The sequence below is a fragment of the Anopheles merus genome, chromosome 2R (assembly GCF_017562075.2).
Source record: "Anopheles merus strain MAF chromosome 2R, AmerM5.1, whole genome shotgun sequence".
Taxonomy (NCBI): domain Eukaryota; kingdom Metazoa; phylum Arthropoda; class Insecta; order Diptera; family Culicidae; genus Anopheles; species Anopheles merus.
The window spans coordinates 54,914,902-54,936,869 of record NC_054082.1 but is presented as its reverse complement, the minus strand read 5'-3'; the positions used below and the strand labels follow the sequence as shown (position 1 = coordinate 54,936,869).

The following is a 21,968-nucleotide window of genomic DNA, read 5'->3' as shown; positions in this document are numbered from 1 at the left end:
ATGAATTGCTATTCAATTTATTTAAATTAAATTATGAAGCTCTTTTTGATAAAAAGCAAACAAAAAAATCCACTAAAATTATCAGCAATCCAAAAACATGAAGTAGGTAAACAGTTGGGGTTTCATCTAATTAAAGAGTTCTATTAATATGCTGAGAAATTATGTAGGAACTAATTTTCACTTAGCGGAGAACATTTTGCTGCAAAATATCCCAGTGGAGATGGAGAAAAGGATATTCTTGAATGAAATTTCGGGTTTGTCAGTGAAATGCCAAATGCGCACAAAATGGCTCAATTGACACATCCATACGACGGAAGTCTGTCATCATTGTTCAGCGGGAATGAGCATCGTGATGACAAATGATGTTGTTGTTTTGATCGTGTGTCAAGTGCCGAAAGACGCAGGAGATCGGACGATTTGTGTCGCGAGTCTCGGCGCAAAAGCGGCACGATAGTAATCGAAACGGGATGCTGTACTATATTCACATCGCTCAACCGATCTGATCGACTTCGCAGTGTGCGCCGTGCTGTTCGTTTCGAACGCAAGAAAAGGTAATTTCAGCTTCGTGTATCGTTGGTGCAGTTGGTGTCCAAGGTTTACCTCGAACGATTCACTTAGTGCCGTAAACAATTGTGCTGATGCGTAGTAGGCCGCAGGTGGCGTCAACGGGATTGTTTATTTCGGTGCAATAAGTGGACAACAGAGAGAAAAAAAATACGATTGATTTAAATTTGTCAGTTATTCAAAATGTACAGTCGCTATGAATTGTGGGTTAGTTTGTGCAGGAGCTTCCTACATCAGCTGAAAGAATGTTGCAGCGGCTCGTCCTCCCATTTGGCGCCATCGGTGGTACGCGGATTGCACAGTGGTGCCGACGGTTGGAATATGTGTCGCAATGCTCTACTGCTGGAGTACCGCAGACATCGCCAGCGCCTTGCTAAACGGGAGCAGATAGAGTTGGTCCGTGAAATGATTGCTGCCCGTGAAATCGCTCAGCACTGTCGTAGCAATAATCGCACGTACAGCGAGCTACGGCAACTGGAGCCCGACATCGGACGGCCCCTCTCGTTCGTGCAGCGCATATTTCTCGAACATCGCTACATCTTTGAGGCCATTGCGAAACACATTCGAACCGCCGATCTGCTAACGGACGTGCGGGTCAATCCGGTACTGGAACATCTAAACGTCGGGAAAGGTAACTTGCGACCGGAAACACTGCGCCAGCTAACCGAGTATGTGCTGGAGAGCGAGTACTGTGGCTACGTACACATCTACACGGATGCCTCAAAGTCCCCAGACGGTCAGTGTGGCATAGGTGTGTACGACGAAACGAACGACGCACGGATCGCCGTTCAGCTGAAGCTGGACACCAGCATCATGACGGCAGAAACGCTTGCAATCAAGGTAGCCATGCAGCACATTGCCCAGCGTGACATACAGCGTGCGGTGTTGCTTACCGACAGCCAAGCGGCATGCACGTTCTTGAAGAAAAATCGCAACTCTCGCTATCGTAATGCGGTGGCGCATGAGATACTGGAATTGGCTCGCGCATACCAAGTAACAATCCAATGGATACCGGGGCACGTGGAGGTGAGCGGAAACCGGATCGCGGATGAGCTGTCCCGTGCTGCGCTTGCCAGCGGTACAGAGCGCCTGGAGAACGACATTTTCGTACACGACGCTATCACTTACTTCGAGGAGCGGCAGGCGTCCAAAATTAACAAATGGTACCAGGAGTACATTCGCCTGAAGGGAAAGTCACTGAAGCAACTGTGTGGCGAGGACGCCGAATCGTCAAGCTCGTACTGTGCGCTGTAGGAGATCAAAGCGCCGATCCGATCAGTGTTGGCGCGGAATGGTCTGCGCATATGTGTGAAAGATTTGGATTTGTTTTCGGAAAATTGTTTGTGTCTGTGATTGGTTTGCCTGTGAGCTTCCGTATCGAACAGTTTAGTATGAGACAATTCTGCGATAATAATTAAGAATATTTTAGTAAGGTAAACGGTGCCACACGATGCAGCGTACGGAATGCCATTGTCGGCATATAGAAACAACTTGAGGTGAGAGAAGGCGTGGTAGTTTTGAAATCTTTTACATTCTTTCACTATCTATTGTTGTATAATTCAGATTTGCTTACATCCTGCACATTAGTTTATTGTTTTTGTTGCCTTTAATGATTGCATTTAAAAAGTATTTTTTGCATTGTATTTCACACTTTATAGCTATATTTATTTATAATGTATCGGTCCAATAATCTATATTCGATTCCAGATAATATTCACGATGTTGTGTTGCCTTCCAGGTCCATGGTCACGTATTCCGAGGGACCGTTAATTTATTCCGATTAAGTCAATTGATGTCAGTCGGCGAGAAGAAGAATTGTGGTATTCAAGCACTTAAAATGTACGCTTTGCCATGTACCATCTTATGCTGAACGCATGGCAAAATTTTTACAATACTGCGAGCGGCATGTCTAGTTTGCTCTCCCCGATAGGGATGTGTTCGTGATGCTCGTAGCCCTTGAGTTGCTGCTAGCGGTTATCTCACTTTTTTTTTCTTTTTTCCCATCGAAACCATTCTGAGAGGGGCATGCAAATACCCGATAGAGAAAGCGAGGGAAGGGAAGTGCGCCAAGCTGCGCCTGTGGAGTGATTGGGCCCCGTCCCATCCCCAGTTCGTTAAATGCGTTTGTGCGCGTAGTTTATTGTGGCGGGTTAATAAAATACATTGGCACGATGTTCCTATCAGTTGAAAGTCGTCCGAACTGTTAGACGGTCGTGGTTTCGGTGCGCCGTATAAGCGACGTTCGCGCTGTGGCAATTTGGCTGCTGGAGGCTTTTTCGTTCTCGAACGAAGAGTTGTTAGCGTGGCTTTGCTCGTCTGGCGCGCGCCACCAGCGTGTTGTGTCGCAGGCTGCCGAACGACCAAAAGCTGTACAAGTGCCGTTCAACGCCACGGACAAAAGAGGGCAACGGGCAACTTGTGCTAGCTGATAACAGACGACGACGACGACGACGACGACGACGGCCCGACCACGAATACACGCATACCTACAAAAAGATCGTGCTAATACGTGCGAGATTTGACCGTAGTGAATTGCCCGGTGTGCGGAAATCTGTACAAGTGTCCTCTCGAAAAGAAAACGAAAAAAGGTAATAACGATGATGCGATGTTCGCGGGGCTGGCATTGGACAGATTTGCTCATATTTATCATCACAAAATCAACCCCCCGCCCGCGAGTCGCAACCTTCTGTAGCCTATATAAAACGAACCAGTCGTCGGTCGATCCGAAGCCATTGATTTGGTCTCTCGACGGCACAGCACAGCCGGACCGCGGGTGGACAGTTGTTGCTGCTGGCACTGTTATCGCGCAAACATTTTACGCTATTGCGCGAAGTGAGTCGCATGCGTGCGAACGCCCATTCGTTCGGTTAAGTGTTGTTGCTCAAGCGGCTGCATTGACCATTCCTTGCAGGGTGAACCAGTAAGTTAGAAAATAGCGTGCAGGAAACGAACACAAAATCGCAAGGAAAACACATCTATATTTAGGGTTTTTTTGTTGCTTTCTTTTGGAATCTCTCCCCTGTGTTGGTTCCCAGTGTGTATGGGATTTTTGTTTTCGCAAAGTGCTGTTATATGATGGTTGATCGTTTACCCCATCCGCATATGTTGTGTGTGCTCGAATGTGAATGTGTGAACGTGTGTGATTTTTATTTATCGGTTGTTCTATTTTCATCTTAGTTGTTTTTTTTTCTTTTGCTTGATCTGTTAGTGTCTATTAGTGACGGAAGAGTAGTGCTCGTACCGTTTGCGCTTCCGCTTTTTCTTTTGTTCGTCGCTCCGACCCAACCGGCTTATTTATATGTTTTGCGTCTTTCAAAAACTCTCTTGCAGAGCGAGGCCATATAGGCTACATCATCCGCCTGGTCAGTTATCTTTCGATGTTCCACGATCAGCGGTGGAACGTGTTCCAGTGGCAGCGCAGTGTGGCAGAGCAGCATTTTTCGTGCGGGTGGTTAGTTCACGCCGGCGATAGATAATACCGAGGGCACACATCGCTTCGATAACGACGAGAAGCTAGCTCACAAAATGGATGTCGTCTACACGTCGGACAGCTGCGATAGCGATTCGCGCGAGCAGAAAACCGTCGATTTGGGCCACTCGAACAAGCGGCATCTCGATGACGATCTGTTGCGCGTCTCAAAATCGAAGAAGCTGGCGGAGGATATTGAAACGGTGCTACTGAACCACAACAAGCTGATAAGGGTGCCGCTGTCCCTCAACGACTTTACCAATCTGAAGGTGCTGGATCTCAGCAACAATCGCCTCGAGGAGCTACCGGAGGTGATCACGCAATGCCAGCTGACGACGCTGATCGTAAAGAACAACCTGTTGACGGATAAATCGCTGCCCAAATCATTGCTCGGCGCTGCCGGGCATGGTCTGAAGGAGCTCAATCTGAGCGGCAACCGTTTCGCGCACTTTCCCGAACAGGTGATTGAGCTGCGATCGCTCAAGTATCTCTACCTGGGCGGCAATCAGATCACCAACGTTTCGAAGGACATCTGGAAGCTGCAGAAGTAAGTAACGAAAAGATGGGGATGTAGAAGGTTCACATGTGAAGAAAACGAACAAAAGTGAGATTGAATCAGCACGAACGTATGCGAATGAGATGATTTGCAGTTTTAAACGAGCTGTAAACAAAGCACGTCAAGTGCAGGCTGTGGTGAGAGTTAGAAGAATTCAGTAAGCGAACGAACAGTATACGTAGTTTGCATCGGGGATTGTTTGAGCCTAATCAATTCGCTGATACTCTTTTAGCTTCTAGAAACAGCTGACCTGGCTTTCTCGGGCCGCTTCCAGCCGCGATAACGCATTCCGCTTCCCTAGTTGCGTTTCGCACAGTATTAGAAGCAGTTGCGAAGCCCCACAAAAGTTCGTTTATCGTTCGCGCACTATCTTTGTTCGGAGATAGCAATATTGCTTCGGAGCTACGAGATAGTGCCATTATCTTGCAAGCCGTTGTACGAAAGCCTTTTGTGCCGGTTGCCTTGTATGTGGTGGTGTTTGCGTGCGTGCGCAAATCTTGGCAAACGAATGCTGTTCAACTCGGGGGGCCGTTTACTGTGGCACCTGAATATTTAATGCTCTGTTGTTTAATGTTTCACTTCAGGCAGCCAGGCACATCAATCGACTGATAAGCGCAAAATCAATGCAATATGAAAGCGATATAGATGCTATGCATTGGCCATTGTACCATTGGCATCCTGGGATAAATCAAAACACTAATTATTTGAACATTTTAAGATGGAATTTAAAACAAATAGGAGACATCCATCTGTATCTGAGATCTCCAAAGCGTCCATGTTTCCAATTGCTTTCTGCGATAATGCGATAATAATACAGAACATATTCTTTTCTTTACACAGCCTACAGCTCCTGTCGCTGGGTGGAAACCTCATTACCGAAATTCCGGAGACCGTCGGGCTGCTCAACCACCTGCACGCGCTCGTCCTCTGTGATAATCTGCTCGAGGCGCTTCCTGCGTCCATAGCCCGTTTGGTCAATCTGAAGTCGCTGTTGCTGCACAAAAATCGTCTAAGACATCTGCCACGGGAGATTATAACGTTGCGAAACCTAACTGAGGTACGGTACTGTTCCATGATGCTGAGCGTGACGGTAGTAGTGGAGAGGAGAGGCCGTGGCCCTTATGGCGTCTTGACCTCATTTCAATCGTTCGAGTAGCATTTAGTAAATTGGTCGATGTAGATATAGTAAATCCGATATAGATTTTCTCCGCCTTCCCAGAACGGGCGGTTTTGTTTGAAATGGTATTATGAATTGTGTAGCTCCGTTTTCACAAGACGGGCACTTGGGACGGTTGTAAAACGCTGCATTAATAACGGTGTGTGTAGTGTTGTAGTGCACTATCTCATCGGAAAATACTCGAAGATTCAACCTATAATCCTGCACGTAATACAAGTATTAGATCAATGTTCTATGAATTTTAGTATGGGGAGCAGAAGCCAGTTTTAACCTGGAAATATATTCTGGAAAATATGGTCTGTTTATTACCTAGCAGACATTTCTTAGCTAGCGCTTATTGTTACCTACCTTTATTTGTTCCGTACAACACAAAACATGATTAGAACAAAGGAAATGTAACATACAAAATGCTAAGCTTTTTCATTCGGCGATCTACGTCATTGGTTGTATAATTTAGTCTATTTGATCTTGATTAAAAGTAAGAGGCGATTTTAAGGGAAGGCTCTAGTTGACAAAGAGCAGCACGGCTGATAACACTGATCGTCGATGATGCAGTACGATTAGCTAGTGTAGTTCGCACATGACATGCACTTTTTAGTAGAGGGGGAAAACAACATCTCAATTAGTGAGTTTGTAAGAAAGGCGACACTACCGGGTCACGTGAAGAAAGCAAATGTATTTTTCCAGTGTCTTTTTAGTAGCACCAATATTTACCTTCTTTTGCTTTTTTGTTTGTTTTTGTTTTGTAGTTGAGTTTGCGTGATAACCCATTGGTTGTGCGCTTTGTTAAGGATATGACCTTGAATCCACCAAGTTTGCTAGAGCTCGCTGGACGAACTGTGAAAACCTGTGCCATTCGCTACGCAGCGGAAGACCTACCTCGGACCTTGATCGAGTACCTTCAGACAGCCAACTGCTGTGTGAACCCCAATTGCAAAGGTGAGCAGCAATTCACGCGTCAGATGTAATACATGCATCGCTCAAAAAAAAAAAAAAAGAATATTTTTGTTTATGGTATGTTATTTTCTGTTTCATTTCAGGAGTATTTTTCGACAATCGTGTAGAGCATATCAAGTTTGTAGATTTCTGTGGCAAATACCGTATTCCTTTGTTGCAGTATTTATGCTCCTCAAAGTAAGAAAGCAACGCGGAATGGGAGCATTTTCATGCATTGTACATGCTAATCTCATGCACTATCTCTCTTTTCTCACATTTCTCCACGACAGATGCGTTGCAGATACCAGCTCGTCGGATCCGGGCAGCGAGCCAAACAGTAGCATGATGCGCAAGGTGCTACTCGGGTAGTTGAAGGATATGTTTGTTTGTTAATGGTACAAATTGTTAGAGCTTATCGCCAAAACGCGCCATAAAACGGGTTGACAGTCATAGTACAACATCCATCCTTTAGCTGCGTTTCACATCCCCACGCCAGAAAAGGAACGATCGATTGTTGCCCCCTCCCCTATACCTAAAGTGCTACTCTAGTTCAACTGGCTACACTTTCTAGAAGAGAATATCAAAGCAAGGTTATGATTGTACATTGCATGACAGAATGTGCACATTGCGATACAAAAGAGGTGAATGGATATCGTCAAACGTTAGAGTGTGTGGCAAGAAAGGACAGGATGTGTCACCGCAATAGTAGCAGCTGTAACAGCATTCTCTTATCGCAAAGCAGACGACCGCGACACCTCTTGGAAGGATTATGTGATTTGCTCCAAGAGCAGCTAGATGGGAAGCACTAATATTTACAATATATACATCATATACACAAAAGAATGGCCACTGTTCATGATGAGAATATTGATAGTCAATATCACAGCTGCTAGTTAATACAATGAGCGTAACTTTATCAAGCGAGGCGGAGATTCGTCTAGAAGCGATAGAACGACACGAATCGAAAAGTGATAAAATAACTGGTTAGTACTGAAATTGATTTTCGAATTCGTGCAAATGGGGGTCGAGAAATTACTTCCGGTATTCGCGAATTCACGCCTGCAATCATCCATTCGATGCCTGAACATTAGTCGGCAGATAGGTGTCTGCGATAAGATAATACAGACATTGAAAACTCACGTTTATCTCATTTTCGACAGGCAAATGAGGGGCGCTGGGTTTTACAAACTGCATACAGGCGTCCCCCGAGTTACGACCCCCTCGAGTTACGACGATTCGCAGATACGACGATTTTAATTTTGACAGTTTAAAGTTGTCATTGAGGGGAATTTGAATATATTTTTTTAAAATTTCTGTGCTGATAACCGTTACAAACACATTTCCAAAGATTCCACAACTACGCGATCTTGAATATCTCTATCGTGTAAACGAGTTATGGAGTAAAATTAATACATTATCAAACATTATTTTGAATAAAATACACGATTTCATGGATTCCGACTCTTCAATTTTGGTTATAAACTTTATATTCACAGATATTCGACATACGACTATTTCGACTTACGCCTTGCTTTTGGACAGTTTTTCGGTCCCAAATACAGTCGTATCTCGGGGGACACCTGTAATGCCATTATTTTCGTAACGAAGTTGTGAAGCCGCGATTGCGATGTGTGGTCTATCATTTTCGTCACTTTTGTCGTCTTAACCCCATCGTTGGGTATATGCATGAACCAGTACAAACAAACCAGTAATGATGAAAACGTCGCCTTTGAAATAAGTTTCATTTATGATCTTTTTTTTTCGTTCATGTTCTTCACTGCTGTAAAATGTTGATTTTATTGTCATTTTCCCAGGGGTAAAAACAAAATTGAGAAGATTTTTTTTTAAATTTGAATCGAACTGCTCTTCGCCTACGTCTGAACGGATGCGGCCCATTTTTTGTGTTTGAAATATTTCAATGTCCTACACAGGGTGTGTGGTGAGTCGTTTGAAATAATTCAGAGACGGACATGCACTCGCATCATGTTATTTTTTTCGCATAACTCCTAAAATCAGAGTTTGTGAAGTGAATTTAAATAAAACTTACCCGTAAAATAGTTCTGAAGGTGGTAAGAAAATAAATTATATTATTTTGCGAATAGTTTGTGCATACCATCCAGGAAAAATGGTTATACAATATTTTTGGTGCAATTTTCTGAATTGAAACAATGCTTTGATAAGCAAAATATGATATGCGCAAATGATTTGTTATGTTTTCAATTTATTTAAAAAATCATAATGTTTACTGAACTAATAATGTAATTGAAATGAGACGAAAAACACAATTACCTAACTGTTCAACCGAATGCTGCTTGGGTACAGGCATTGCAATAAAGTCTACGCGCGTGTCGCCGGCTGCTACTGCGCTTGGTAGATAGACTGCGTAAGCTCAACACAACGCAAGGCCTCGTCGCACGTACTGTCATTGTTCGTGTAGTTCGTCGTCGCGCCGTGTGTTTACGTTCTAGTTTGCTGCCCGCCCGGAGGGGGTGTCATTTTTTGCTGATGCACCACAAGATCGAAAACCGGGCACTAGTCGCGAACTGTACGGGCTATACGTTGAAGAACCTCCACCGGCTCAATATAGTTGGCAAAGTGTGTGCATACCTTGGCGAGAAAGGGTAGAAGTGTACGTGCGACGGATTCCGATGGAGACGCATGATAGTTGGACGATAAAACATGTGCTGTGGTAGTGTGCGAGTGTTTAGATAGGCACTTTTTACATCGCGTATTGACTCGCAGACTCGCGGCAAGTGTGATTTTATTGAACAGGTGAGACAATGAATTACAATGCTGCGGCGTGATTTTTCTTTTTGGCTGGACGTTCGTGTATGGGTAATGCGTTTATGTTCGGCAATGCAACGAGCGCGAGTGAACTAGTTATTTGTCAACATTCGTAGGCATGTTGCACTAGTTGCGTATTCACCTTCCATCTAATCGAATTCGAAAGTTTGTTGACCTCGAGGCCGTCCGAAGGGTAACTCGTCTTTGGGCGTAGTTGTGTGGTGAACAGTAATGGATAGAACAGTGTGGTTTGTTGTGATGCTATACCGCAGACGCGTACCAGAAGCTGAAGCGATAAACGCCGTTCAATACGCACCCTCCACATTCAGGTTCGGTTGCTCTTTGTCCTTGGTTGCTATGTAGCTCCAGGCTTCTTTTCCTACCCTGTAGTAGTATTGACTTGTCAATCTTCACGAAAACGCGCTCGCGCTCTCGCACTCGTTACTCGTCTCACGCTCTGTGAATCGAAGCAGCGGACTCTCTCTCTCTCTCTCTCTCTCTCTCTCTCTCTCGATTGGCCGCATGCACGAAATCAGCTGTTCACGTATTGGACCAATTCTAGCTACGTCGCTAACGATGTGCGTAGCCTTCGAATAAAACAAAAAAGAAGGGTGTTTTGTTTACGTTTCACTTTCATTCCCGTTCCAACAGTCAGCATACGCTAGCCCGTATGTTGGAGCCGTCCATACGTGAGTGTATGGGTGTTTTTGTTAGGCTGAAGAAATCTACAACGCGGACGCTTCTATTATGAATATAATTAATGCTATCAAAATCATTCGTGCAGCACGTGCTCAAACCGTTCACGGCAGGAACTTGGAGCGCATTGAAGGGTTTGCGCGCTAACAGATAGGGCAAACCACATTAAACCGAATCGCTTTAAAGTTGTCTTATTTTCTTGAGAGTGTTTGAAACAATTGAAAGTGTTGCATTTTTTTTTTCAAGTAACCAAACGGTATAATTAAAAAAAAAAGAATATTGAAATATGGACACAAATTCACAAAATGAAGACAAACAACAGGCTGGAGGACAAACCTATTAGGCCGGCGAATGTATAATGGAATGGCATTCGATTTCTGGCCAATGAGAATCAACATTATTAATATTGGGAGGGGGTTTGCCGTAACATAAACGCTTAGGTGAATTTGACTTATTTTTAGTATATACTATCTTCTGTGATTCTTAGCAACAGTAAAAAAATGTTATACTTTATGAAAAGTATTTAAATAATAAGACGTAACATTTTAGTGTCATCTGTCACGTCTTATCTTTGTGTTCCTAACTGACAGCTTTCGTTGATCCTTTAATAGACAGACCAGCCATATAAATACCCATACACCAGAGGCAAAACGGTTCGAGTTCTAATATAGCGTAGAGTTCTCGTTTCAGTGGTAGACGGTGAACAAATAGCTAAACGACTACAGCTGGTCTTATCTTCATGAGCCCTGGGAGAGGGTTATTTATCTTCTGATTGCACCGCACCGTTGAAGTATTGCGAATCGCTATCTTCAACAAGCGTCGCATCCTCCTTTTCCTGATTGCTGGCGGCGAGCTGTCCCAATGCTAGCACATCCGCACAGTGTGTGACGGACTGCAGAATGACACCGACCGAAAACGCAACGACCGATGTTGAGCAGGCAATCGGAACGCCCGCGTTGGGCGTTGAGGACGAAGAACGAAAGGATCACCATGACAACGAAGCTCAACCGCTCTCGAGGGGCGGTGGATGCGAAAAGCTGACAGCCTCAAACGAGACGAACAAAGCAACAACCACGTCCATTGGCTGGAAGGATGGCTATCAGCAGGTAGGTGTAAAGCTAGGTCTTTAAGTTGAGCGATGGTGGTAATAATTAGTGTACGCTTTGTTTTTGCAGATACTAGCGACCTGTTTGGTGAATTTGATAGTTGTCCAGGCAGGTATCAACATGACCTACTCGGCCATTCTGCTGCCGCAGCTCTCCGAGCCAGACAGCCCGATACTGATTGGGCGCAACGAAGCGTCCTGGATAGCGTCCGTGGTGACGATTGCTCTTCCGCTTGGATCGCTCGTCGTCGGTCAGCTGATGGATCAGTTCGGACGGAAAAAGATCTCACTCGCAACGTGTGTTCCGTTTGCTGTGGGTTGGATTCTGATTGCCGGTGCGTCGAACGTTGGCATGATCTACATCGCTCGCATCATCCTGGGAACGTCCGGCGGTCTCACCACGGTGGCCCTGGTGTACGTGAGCGAAATCTCGCACGTATCCTTGCGTCCGATGCTGCTGTGCGCCAACAGTGTGTTTGTTTCGTTTGGGATTTTGCTGACCTGCGTTCTAGGTACGCGTGTGAATTATTCTCGCTGTGTGGTGTTTGGATGAACTAATCTTGATGCTTGTTTCCCACCCAGCGGTGTTCTTCGATTGGCGAGCAATAGCGTACATTTTCGCTGGATTCTCAGTGGTAACCTTTTTGCTCATCCTGCTTATTCCCGAGTCTCCCCACTGGCTGGTGACGTTTACCAAGAAAGATCCCACCAAAGCTCGGGCTGTTCTGTGCTGGCTGTATCGCAACAATAAGGTAAGTGGCAGTCAAGAATCAGGTGGCGATTGTACGGTTGGTTAATGGCTTTTCGTCGACTCGTTTTAGCTGGCCGAGGAACAATTTCAGCAAATTGCTGCAAACAGTACGCCGACCCGTCAGCCGGCACACGTTACGAACGGGAAAGCAAAGTGTGCCATAAACTCGCTATCGTTGAAAGTGTTCCTGCAGCCGCGCGTTTACCGGCCAATGACGATTCTGCTGCTAGTGTTCCTGTTTCAGCAGCTATCCGGTGCGTACGTGCTCATCTTTTACGCCCTGAACGTATTCCAGCAGATCAACGAAGCAACGCTAGCACAGGGCGAACAGGGCGCCAGCTTCAATCAGTACACTGCGCTGGTAGTGTTGGGCGCGATTCGCTTCATCATGTCGATCATAACGTCGGGCTGCTCGAGAAGGTATGGCCGCCGGCCATTGCTCTGCATCTCGGGCCTGGCGATGGGCGCTTGCATGACGATCGGTGGACTGTATCTGGATTTATTACACGACCGTTTGGGCAGTGCAGTTGTTGGCAGTTACCTGTTGCTTGCGTGCGTTCTCGGATACGTGTGTTTCAGCGCACTCGGTTATCTCGTACTACCCTGGACGATGATTGGGGAACTACTGCCCACCGATGTAAGTAGAAAGCGCGCGAATGTGGTGTTATCCAGCCGTTAAGTGATTTGAAAAATCATTTACTTATTTGCATATGATTTTTCCTCCCCATTCTAGGTTAAAGGGAAGCTAGGAGGGCTGACTGTATCGATTGCGTACGTGCTGATGTTTGGTGTGGTCAAGATCTTTCCTTATCTGCTCGAGCAGGTGGCAATACGCGGCATTTTCTACCTGTATGCTGCCACGTGCTTTGCTGGAGTGGCATACATCTATTGCTACGTACCGGAAACGTATGGCAAGAGCTTTGCCGAGATTGAACGTTTCTTTACCGACAAGCACCATCGGCGAAGAGGGGTCGCAGAAACGGCTGGTCCTTAAGCTTATACAATAGCGAGTGTGTGTGTGTGTGTTTTTGTTTTGGTTTGTGTTAGTTTGGCCGTACATTAAGATAGCTCGTGTTGTCCATCTGTTTTGGACGATTAGGCAATATACAATAGCAGAAGAGGGCAGGAGTACATTTAAACTGAACATTAATCTTACGTACAACATGTAGAACCCTATCGGTGATTGTGATGAAGGCAAACATTTGGCATCGCACACACGGAGAATAGGGCCGGAGGTGGCGATGGCACAAATACGATAGTCTTCCAAATTTGCTTAAATTTACACGATACAATACTGAACATAAGTACCTTGAGTCGAAGCCAAAAGTGAGCTGAAGTTATACAGCAAGATTGTAAGGTTAATGATATGGAATAAGTGGTCTAGATTAGCAAACAACCGGACGAGCAATATTGCTAAAGAACAAACTAAACCAAAAAAGAAGGGTTTGATTTTGATATACATACTTTGATATATGCAAGCATACCACCAATTTAACGTTTTATCTAAATATATCTATATTTACAATGAAGACATTAAAAAAGTAGAACAAATATTGCATACCAGCAACACTGTTTACCGCGTCGTTTGATGTAGGTTGAACCGGTGCAGGTTCTGTTTATTTAGCGAGCCGTGTTTGATTGAGCCTATCTTATCAGTCAGTACCGTACGGCACTGGGTGGGAGTACCCCGAGAGCGAGACAATTCAACAATGTACAAAATGTTGCATATCACTAAAAGCTTTTATTGTTTGAATATGTTTTCCATTGGAGCTGATTTGTGCGCAAAGGATTTCATCAAGCAATTAGAAAAAGAAAGAAAGAACCTAAGCTTATGGGGGAAAGTCTGATTGTGATTGTTTATTGTTTATTGTGCTGTTGCACATACATAGTGAAGGAAACAATAATAATACTAATAATAATAATCAGCACACGGTTAGATTTTGTTGATGCTGCATTTTCATTCCGTTGCATTCCGTGCCGTGTGTTGTCGTGTGCGACGAAGCGTAAAGTTGATAGATGAAGAATGAAATGCACACGGTGAATGTGGTGTAGCGATAAAACTAATAGCCAAATCCTCCACCTCTTCTGTGGAAAGTTGATCAATCGTTCTGCATTATCAAATGACATCTCTTTGGAACGTTTGCATATTTTATGCAACCGCGTACTTGCGCAGGTGCCACCCCCGGGTTGCAGCAGTGCACGGGAAATTGCGTGCGTTTTTCTTCTGTTTCTCTCTCTATCTCTCTCTCTCTCTCTATCTCTCTCTATATGCCTTTTTGTCCGTGCAAATACGATACCGCTCGATTGGAGCGAAATAATTCACGTTGATTTCATTTTCCCGTGATCAATTCCCTCAACGGGAGATGAACTGGGGTTGTTTGATTTAGCGAGAGCCGGAAAACTTTATTTTTTTACCCACCTGCAGGTACAACTGTCGCTGCTCGATAAAATGGTTTATCTTTTACGGGTGTATGTGTGTCGTCTAAGTATGAAATTCCGAATGGGGAACAATTTCAGCGCGCTGATGGTTTAATTGAATTGATTGATGGCCATTGGATTTCTCTCCCCCGGCGTGGAAAGTGTTCAGCTATCCAGAGCAGCGTTCGGCGTAATTTATTAGATAAAAGTATGAGGTGGAAAAAATATTCCAATCTTTCTGCTATGATTGGGTACGCGTTTTAGAAAACTGCAATTTATCTACTTTATTGATTTGTGTGATTTTTGTGTGTGTATGGTAGAGAGCGGCAAAACTGTAGTGTTTAGCGGTAGATGTGAGTTCTATTAATATTCATTTTATAATAAAAGAAACCGGCTGGGATCAATCGATTTGGACAATAAACCCTGAACAACTCTTAACTGTGTTTGATTTTTTTTATTGTATTATATTTGTTAACAGCCAATGCATAAGCTTCGGATAGAAGGAACCTATAATAATGGTACTATTGGCGCGCACTTTGCTTACCTGTACCGTGTGCGGTAGGTTGGTGCGTGGAATGCAGAGCAAGAGTTCAGAATATTGGTGGGACATAAGATTAATTTCACGACCCGACACGGAGTCGAGTGCGAGCCAGTCGGAATCGATTCCGATCCGTGGGTGCAGCGGGTGCGCTAGGTCAGAGTCGGAATCATATCCGACCCGCAGGTGCAGCGAGTTCGGGTTGGGTATTGAACCTACCTTGACCCGAACCTTCTCGAACTCGCAGCACCAACGGGTCGGAGTCGCTTATGCATTCCCGCACCTACTCATCATTCGGGTCGACCCGAACTTGCTGCACCTGCGGGTCGGATTTGATTCCGACTCCGACCTGGCGCACCCGCTGCACCCACGGGTCGGAATCGATTCCGACTGGCTCGCAACCGACACAGGGTCGGGTCGTGAAATGAATCGTATGACCCCCCACTACTTGCGAGTCGACCCGACGCTCCGGGTCGCTTAGGGATGGCTCCGACCCGATAGGTTCGCCCATCACCAGCCCCACAGAACGACGCGGAGTATCGACGCGGAGTATCGAGGCGAGAACGTATCGTAGGTTAGGTCAATTGCGCATGAATATCATACCATTCGCATATCATTCGCTCACTACGTTAGATAGAAGGTCGAGTTACACTTATGCAACGGATGGGTAGAGCAACGGAACTTTACTTTACGCCACGGGTACGATTCCAGACGCCGTTAAAACACCGCGGGAGTATTAGTCGTTTAAGGTGCAAACTTGCACTTATGTTGAAGAAGGGGTATTGCTGATCGGTCAACCGGTTGAATAGCTTGATAACCAAACGTGGTTACCAAGTAGGGCAGAGCCTTCGTTCGGCGGAATCTGCTAATGGGAGAAACACTAGAACACGAACACGGTCCCGTGGTACAGTCGTCAACTCCAACAACTCAATAACATGCCCGTCATGGGTTCAAGCCCAGAATGGACCGTCCCCCCGTAGCAAGAATTGACCATCCGGCTGTGTGGTAATGAATTAAGTCTCGAAAGCCTGTATAGGCCGGGCATGTCCGCGTAGGACGTTACGCCAAATAGAAGAAGAAGAAGAAGAGTAGAACACGAGTGATCGAATAAGCTTTATTTTTAACCAACTTTCGAATTGTGATGACTCGCCTGACTCGAACATTGGTAAATGTTCTAAAGGATTTTTTTTCGGTTGGAGGATTTCGGTAACAATTAAGTTTAGGGAGGTTTTTTGAGTTGTCTTAGCTGGTAGATACCGTTTCTTGAATCTGCTACAGTATTTAACATATTACGCGACTGTTTGCAAATTCCGTTACTTGTTCATAAATAATTTTTCCGAACGATTGTTCGTTGCCGGGCGCATGTTCGATTGTACGGTCGTTTGTCCAGCTGTTCTGGCGGCTCTGGTGTTGCAAACAATGCCATTAAACTGACACCACATCTGACGAAAAGCCGGCTGGTTGCATTTCATTCTCCGCGATTCTTATCGCGTATCCAAGCGCCCCTCCCCCCCACTGCAGCCGACCGCTCCGCCCGTTCCGCCCGTTCCGCCCGTTCCGCCCGTTCCGCCCGTTTCGCCCGTTCCAGTTCGATGCTAATGATGTGTGTATGCAACTGACAACACCATTTCGAATGATGCACTCGTGACAGGTGCGGCGACTCATCACCTCCCTCATCGTCAGCGTCAGCTTAGGTGCGGCGTGTCCAACATGACACTTTCGATAGTAATCTGGTTACAGGTGCCGGTTGGGCATTGTCGCAATGCTGGTAATGCTGGATGCTCCAACTTTCACACGTTTGAGGCACGCTACTTCCGACGTAGTACTAGGGTCGCGCGCCGTGAGACCTTCCGCGAATGATCGATGGTGACTGGCCCGGTGGTGGATCGGGTGGTGGTAAATCAATGCCCGGCGAGCATAATTATGCTGTAAATCTAACTGATGCTGCCGGCTCCCACGCGTTCGTTTGCAGCTTCGATGTGAACTTACTATATAAGCCCGATGTGGACAGGGCCCGGAAGGACAGACCGCGTTGGTGGAAGTTGAGAGTAACATTTCTTGGAGCTGACAAGATTAGTTCGCTGCGCTCCGATGCACTTATCGATGGGTAAATTGAGCACACTGCTGGTGGGTCTCGTACTGGCCGGTGCCGTCCTGGGCGGAAAGACCAGCTCCAGCTCCAAATGTCAGGAAAAGTCCCTAACGACGGCCAGCGGACTGAAGGCACCATCCGGTAGGTTGTTTGTAATTGTGCTTGACAACACGGTGCACGCATTCGCATTCGATTAGGGGGAGATTACAACAACAATGCCCTTCCCGTAGGTCCGTTCTGTCCGGGGGATCTAATTTTCGAGGACACGTTCGATGGATTCGATCTGGATACCTGGCAGCACGAGAACACGCTCGCTGGCAATACGGTAAGGAAGTGCAGGAGGAAGGATGCGCATGGAGATGCGGTCAGATTAGGCAATCGTGTGTGTGTGTTGCATCTTTCTTGCAGGATACCGAGTTCCAGTGGTTTACCAACAACCGTACGAATTCGTTCGTTCGCGAAGGGAACCTCTTCATTCGACCGACGCTGACGGTGGATGAGTTCGGGGAGCCGTTTTTGCGCTCTGGAGTGCTGAACGTCCACGGCGGCTCACCGGCAGAACAGTAAGGGGGGGGGGGGGGGGGTGGAATTTGAGGGAAACCGTTTATTAATTAGTCGTTTCGTCAGCGCAGATGCACCAAACATTCGCCGGACGGATGCGAACGTACCGGGTCCCACGGGCAGGTGCTGAATCCGGTAAAGAGCGCCAGCATTCGGACCGTCGACTCGTTCGCGTTCAAGTACGGGAAGGTGGAGGTAAGCGCCAAGCTGCCGGCCGGTGATTGGCTTTGGCCGGCGATTTGGTTCCTTCCGAAGGTGAACGCGTACGGCCGCTGGCCTGCGTCCGGCGAGATCGATCTGCTCGAATCGAAGGGCAATCGGGATCTGATTAAGAATGGCATCAATGTCGGCATCGAGCAGGTCACGTCCACGCTAAAGTTCGGTCCGAACGCGGCATACGGTAGCGGGTACGGGGCTCCCGGCACTTCCTTCACGCGCAACTCGGAATCGGGCAAGGGGTACCATACCGGGTTCAACCGGTACCAGATGGAATGGACGCCCGATCATGTAACGTTCAGCATTAACGACATCGAGACGGGCACGGTGAAGGTCGGTACCGGCTTTTGGCAGAAGGGCAACTTCAACATCAGTACGCCCGGCATCGATAATCCGTGGCGGTACGGTAGCATTATGGCCCCGTTCGATCAGGAGTTCTACTTCAAGATATCGGTGGCCGTCGGCGGGTCGGAGTACTTCTCCGACGATGACATTAATCCGACGCACAAACCCTGGCACAATGGGGCACCGAACGCGATGACCGAGTTCTGGAATGGCAAAAATGATTGGTTGCCAACGTGGAAGCTGGACGATGCCGATTCGAAGGATGCATCGATGCAGGTGGACTACGTGCGCGTCTGGGCTCTGTGATGTAGGGTGGAGGGAGAGGGAGGGAGAGAGGGGAGGAGAAATTGCAGCAATGTCCAGTGACCTATCCATCATGGTAAAGCAGTGATAGAAGCCCCGCGTGATTGGATTGTTACTTAGATTATACAGACTACCAGTGAAATCATGATCTATGCAAAACGAATTCTAGTTGATCGAGTTGATCTAGTTGACCAAAGTGAATAAAATGAATGGTAAAAACCCCCAAACCGAGACCCATTATTACCATTAATGATGTGAACAAATTGTTCGTGAGTCGCATTAATCTGTCCCGCCAGTGAATACTGCACTGATCAGTCACGACAGTTCGAACAATCGTGCACATACGCAGACCGAAGCAGCAATTGTGTACAGGAGGTTCTAGACAGGTTCGAGAACACAGTCTTTACAACGACTGGTTTTTCGCCCCACTAAAAGAAGCCACCAACCAACCGTTTCAAGCGTGTGCGTGTGTGTGCCCCAATGCAATACGCAGCCATAGCATAGGTTCGTAAAAATACTTACTTACGCATAAAGCGATGCAGTGTGGCTTTTGTTTCCCCACGGGGAATTCCGAATTTATAACCAATTGTTGTGATTTTCCATCCATCATAATAACAAATACGGTTTGTGCGCAGCGGCACGGCAGCGGATCGAATTTGGTGAGATGCAAAAGCGTAAAATCACGTTATACGCCGGAGTAATGGGGGAGGAATGGGTGTAGAATAGAAAGAGAAAAAAATAAAACAATGGATTGGGATAGTACTAGCACCAGCCTGGAGGGAGGGTAGAGATCGTGCCGTGGCAAGACGATGATACCGATCTGTGATTCCCAGTTCGGCCATTTGGGTTGCCTTGAAAGTGTTTGGTGTATTTTAAAACCTTTTTTGTATCATTCTAATACGACAATAAAGGTATTAAAATTATAATGAGCGTGCCATGTTTTGCATTTAATTAATTTTATCAAGCAAATTGTGCATCAAGTTTGTACTAATTAAGCTTTGTTTGTTGTTGCGGTTGTCAAAAATGACATACAATGATGGTTTCCTTGAATGGGTTTAAACATTTTGAGCATTGTATATGGTTCATGGACTAGCACAGTCTTGAAATAAATTAAAGCAATAGTTTTTTTTTATAGAAAACTGACACTACCGCCGCTCAACGATCGAGTTTGAGAAAGGTTTGCATGTGTGATTATAATGTAAAGCTTTAAATGGAGTATGTTAATCATATAATTTAGTTTTGCAGGGGAATTAAAAAAAATAAATCTTCCCTCTAGATAATAGAAAAGGCAAGGCAATATTCAAAAATACAAGTTGGCAAGGCCCTCGATTGGCCTCGAAATTTGAGAAAAAAAATATCAGGAGAGTTTCAATACGGACCCAGCATAAAATTGTACAATGTAATCAATCTTTCATATACAAAACCAATAAATTTAACCCACTACTACAACTACCAGCTAAGATAACTTACTTTCGAAAAATCTATTTTTCGATCCTCAAATAACGTTTAAGACGGTTGAAGTGATGTAGTAGACTAACAACTGATGCTATGTTTTTACAAATTGTTGCGAAAATTAAATTTGAACGAAAACAAAACTTCTCCATTCACTCAACACTAAACAACATAAACCAAACAACGTACTGGCTGATTCAAGTTTCTGCAAAACGTTTAGAACTATAGCCACGCGCTAGGACGCACGTGTGCACCACGCATATGGTGGCCGGGGGTGTGTGACCAAGCGGGATCACGATCAGGCAACCAGTTTGATGACGCCGGTTCGGTACATTGACTGCCCAACTGCTGCTGCTGCTGCTGCTGTAGCCGGGTTGTTGTTATAAAACTTAATTCTCCCGCCGATGATGAGCTCAGTATCGCTGCAGTTGTCCCAGTGTTTGGTTGGGAACGAATGATTGCGGCTCATTACCGGGGCAGCATCCAAACCGGGTACCGGCAATTGAGCATTGTGTGTGTGTGTCATTAAGTTAAGGGAAAAAAGGGCTTTTCATTATGCAGTTTGTGCGTGTGCGGTTGTTGATCGGGTCGTTGCTACTAGCAACCATGGGTGACTGGGTGGAAGCCGTTGATGAATCAACAAGCACGGCTAGTACCGGGCAAAGTGAGTGTGTGCGGTCCGTTACGACGGCCAGTGGAAGTCTGATCGACCGGGGACGCACGTTCTGCAGTGGCGAGCTTATTTTTGAAGATAATTTCGATTTCTTTGACTTTGAAAAGTGGGAACACGAGAATACGCTAGCGGGCGGTGGTGTAAGTTCGACAAATCTTGTCTAATTTTAAGCATATTTAGATGCAATTTAATTTGCTGTTTTGGAAACTTTGTAATGCCCCCCAAACCCCCAAAAACAGAACTGGGAGTTCCAGTGGTACACCAACAATCGGTCGAACTCATTCGTCGAGGATGGTGCTCTCAACATACGCCCAACACTAACGGCGGACCAGTTTGGGCTAGATTTCATGACATCCGGCACGCTGAGCCTGCAGGGCAGCTATCCCACGGACCAGTACGTATTTTTGTTGTTGTTGCTGATGATGATAACCTTCGAGTCGGGAGTTGTACACCTAATTGACCGACCAAATAGAACACTTTCTTATCGCACTTCCGTTTCGTTCTTTGCAGCTGCACAAACGATGCTTTTTACGGTTGCGTCCGCGTCGGCAATCGGCAGCACATCGTTAATCCGGTGAAGAGTGCCCGCATCCGTACGATCAGCTCGTTCAATTTCAAGTACGGCCGGGCGGAGGTGCGCGCCAAGCTGCCGACGGGCGATTGGCTGTGGTCCGCCATCTGGTTGCTGCCGAAGCGTAACGCGTACGGCACCTGGCCGGCTTCGGGCGAGATGGATCTGATGGAATCGCGCGGCAACGAGAATCTGTACCTGGACGGCGTTCAGATCGGCACGCGCCAAGTCGGCCAAACGCTACACTTTGGGCCAAATCCGTCGTACAACGGGTATCCGACAGCAACGCTAACGAAGAATGCCCTGCCGGAGCAGGAGTTTAGCAAGAGCTTTAGCACGTTCGGGTTTGTGTGGACGCCGGACAACATCACGGTAAGCATCAACGGGGAGGAGCTGGCCACGATCGAGGGCGACTTCTGGACGCGCGGTGGTTTCGACAAGCACAATCTGGAGAACCCGTGGCGTCACGGCACGCGCATGGCACCGTTCGATCAGGAGTTCCACTTCATCATTAATCTTGCGGTCGGCGGGGTGGCCTTTTTCCCCGACGCGGCCACCAACCCGGGCGGTAAGCCGTGGAAAAACAACTCACCCCAAGCGGCGACAGACTTTTGGAACGGACGCGCCCAGTGGCTGCCGACGTGGAACCTGGAGCGGGATGGGGGCAAGTCTGCCTCGTTGCTGGTGGATTACGTGAAAGTTTGGGCGCTGTAAAAGTTGCTGTGGCATTCCCCCCCCCCCACCTCACTTTTAACTCGTGT

At 46.4% G+C, this 21,968-nt stretch overlaps 4 protein-coding genes across 8 annotated transcripts; all 4 read left to right on the top strand.

Annotated features, from left to right (window-relative positions):
• Positions 1-378: 378 nt before the first annotated feature.
• Positions 379-7,164, top strand: LOC121588565 (leucine-rich repeat-containing protein 58). Of its 4 annotated transcripts, none has more exons than XM_041906636.1 (6): positions 379-551; positions 3,895-4,580; positions 5,430-5,646; positions 6,516-6,705; positions 6,807-6,900; positions 6,993-7,164. In XM_041906636.1, the coding sequence occupies exons 2-6, from the start codon at positions 4,090-4,092 to the stop codon at positions 7,069-7,071; spliced, it is 1,071 nt and encodes a 356-aa protein (XP_041762570.1). In that variant the 5' UTR covers positions 379-551; positions 3,895-4,089; the 3' UTR covers positions 7,072-7,164. The 4 variants fall into 4 exon arrangements, with proteins under 4 accessions (XP_041762570.1, XP_041762571.1, XP_041762569.1 ...); XM_041906637.1 differs by lacking the exon at positions 379-551 and adding an exon at positions 1,822-2,060; XM_041906635.1 differs by lacking the exon at positions 379-551 and adding an exon at positions 2,739-3,152.
• Positions 7,165-9,004: 1,840 nt separating this feature from the next.
• LOC121589592 (facilitated trehalose transporter Tret1-like) lies at positions 9,005-13,791 on the top strand. Of its 2 annotated transcripts, none has more exons than XM_041908652.1 (6): positions 9,005-9,474; positions 10,873-11,288; positions 11,358-11,799; positions 11,870-12,039; positions 12,109-12,675; positions 12,772-13,791. In XM_041908652.1, exons 2-6 carry the CDS (start codon positions 11,082-11,084, stop codon positions 13,030-13,032), a joined length of 1,647 nt encoding a protein of 548 aa, XP_041764586.1. In that variant the 5' UTR covers positions 9,005-9,474; positions 10,873-11,081; the 3' UTR covers positions 13,033-13,791. The 2 variants fall into 2 exon arrangements, with proteins under 2 accessions (XP_041764586.1, XP_041764585.1); XM_041908651.1 differs by having other exon boundaries at positions 10,859-11,288.
• Positions 13,792-17,025: 3,234 nt separating this feature from the next.
• On the top strand, positions 17,026-18,732 carry LOC121588705 (beta-1,3-glucan-binding protein-like). The gene is made up of 4 exons (XM_041906979.1): positions 17,026-17,227; positions 17,317-17,411; positions 17,495-17,649; positions 17,719-18,732. Exons 1-4 carry the CDS (start codon positions 17,086-17,088, stop codon positions 18,512-18,514), a joined length of 1,188 nt encoding a protein of 395 aa, XP_041762913.1. The 5' UTR covers positions 17,026-17,085; the 3' UTR covers positions 18,515-18,732.
• A 1,628-nt stretch (positions 18,733-20,360) lies between these two features.
• On the top strand, positions 20,361-21,968 carry LOC121589739 (beta-1,3-glucan-binding protein-like). The gene is made up of 3 exons (XM_041908850.1): positions 20,361-20,776; positions 20,876-21,030; positions 21,147-21,968. Exons 1-3 carry the CDS (start codon positions 20,519-20,521, stop codon positions 21,919-21,921), a joined length of 1,188 nt encoding a protein of 395 aa, XP_041764784.1. The 5' UTR covers positions 20,361-20,518; the 3' UTR covers positions 21,922-21,968.

Coding starts and splice junctions, on each gene's coding strand:
- LOC121589739 (XM_041908850.1), top strand. CDS start 20,519: ATGCAGTTTGTGCGTGTGCGGTTGTTGATCGGGTCGTTGCTACTAGCA. Junction 20,777..20,875: donor ATACGCTAGCGGGCGGTGGT/GTAAGTTCGACA, acceptor CCCCAAAAACAG/AACTGGGAGTTCCAGTGGTA. Junction 21,031..21,146: donor GGCAGCTATCCCACGGACCA/GTACGTATTTTT, acceptor CGTTCTTTGCAG/CTGCACAAACGATGCTTTTT.
- LOC121588705 (XM_041906979.1), top strand. CDS start 17,086: ATGCACTTATCGATGGGTAAATTGAGCACACTGCTGGTGGGTCTCGTA. Junction 17,228..17,316: donor CGGACTGAAGGCACCATCCG/GTAGGTTGTTTG, acceptor CCCTTCCCGTAG/GTCCGTTCTGTCCGGGGGAT. Junction 17,412..17,494: donor ACACGCTCGCTGGCAATACG/GTAAGGAAGTGC, acceptor TCTTTCTTGCAG/GATACCGAGTTCCAGTGGTT.
- LOC121588565 (XM_041906636.1), top strand. CDS start 4,090: ATGGATGTCGTCTACACGTCGGACAGCTGCGATAGCGATTCGCGCGAG. Junction 4,581..5,429: donor GACATCTGGAAGCTGCAGAA/GTAAGTAACGAA, acceptor TTCTTTACACAG/CCTACAGCTCCTGTCGCTGG. Junction 6,901..6,992: donor CAGTATTTATGCTCCTCAAA/GTAAGAAAGCAA, acceptor TCTCCACGACAG/ATGCGTTGCAGATACCAGCT.
- LOC121589592 (XM_041908652.1), top strand. CDS start 11,082: ATGACACCGACCGAAAACGCAACGACCGATGTTGAGCAGGCAATCGGA. Junction 11,289..11,357: donor GGAAGGATGGCTATCAGCAG/GTAGGTGTAAAG, acceptor TTGTTTTTGCAG/ATACTAGCGACCTGTTTGGT. Junction 12,676..12,771: donor GGGAACTACTGCCCACCGAT/GTAAGTAGAAAG, acceptor TCCCCATTCTAG/GTTAAAGGGAAGCTAGGAGG.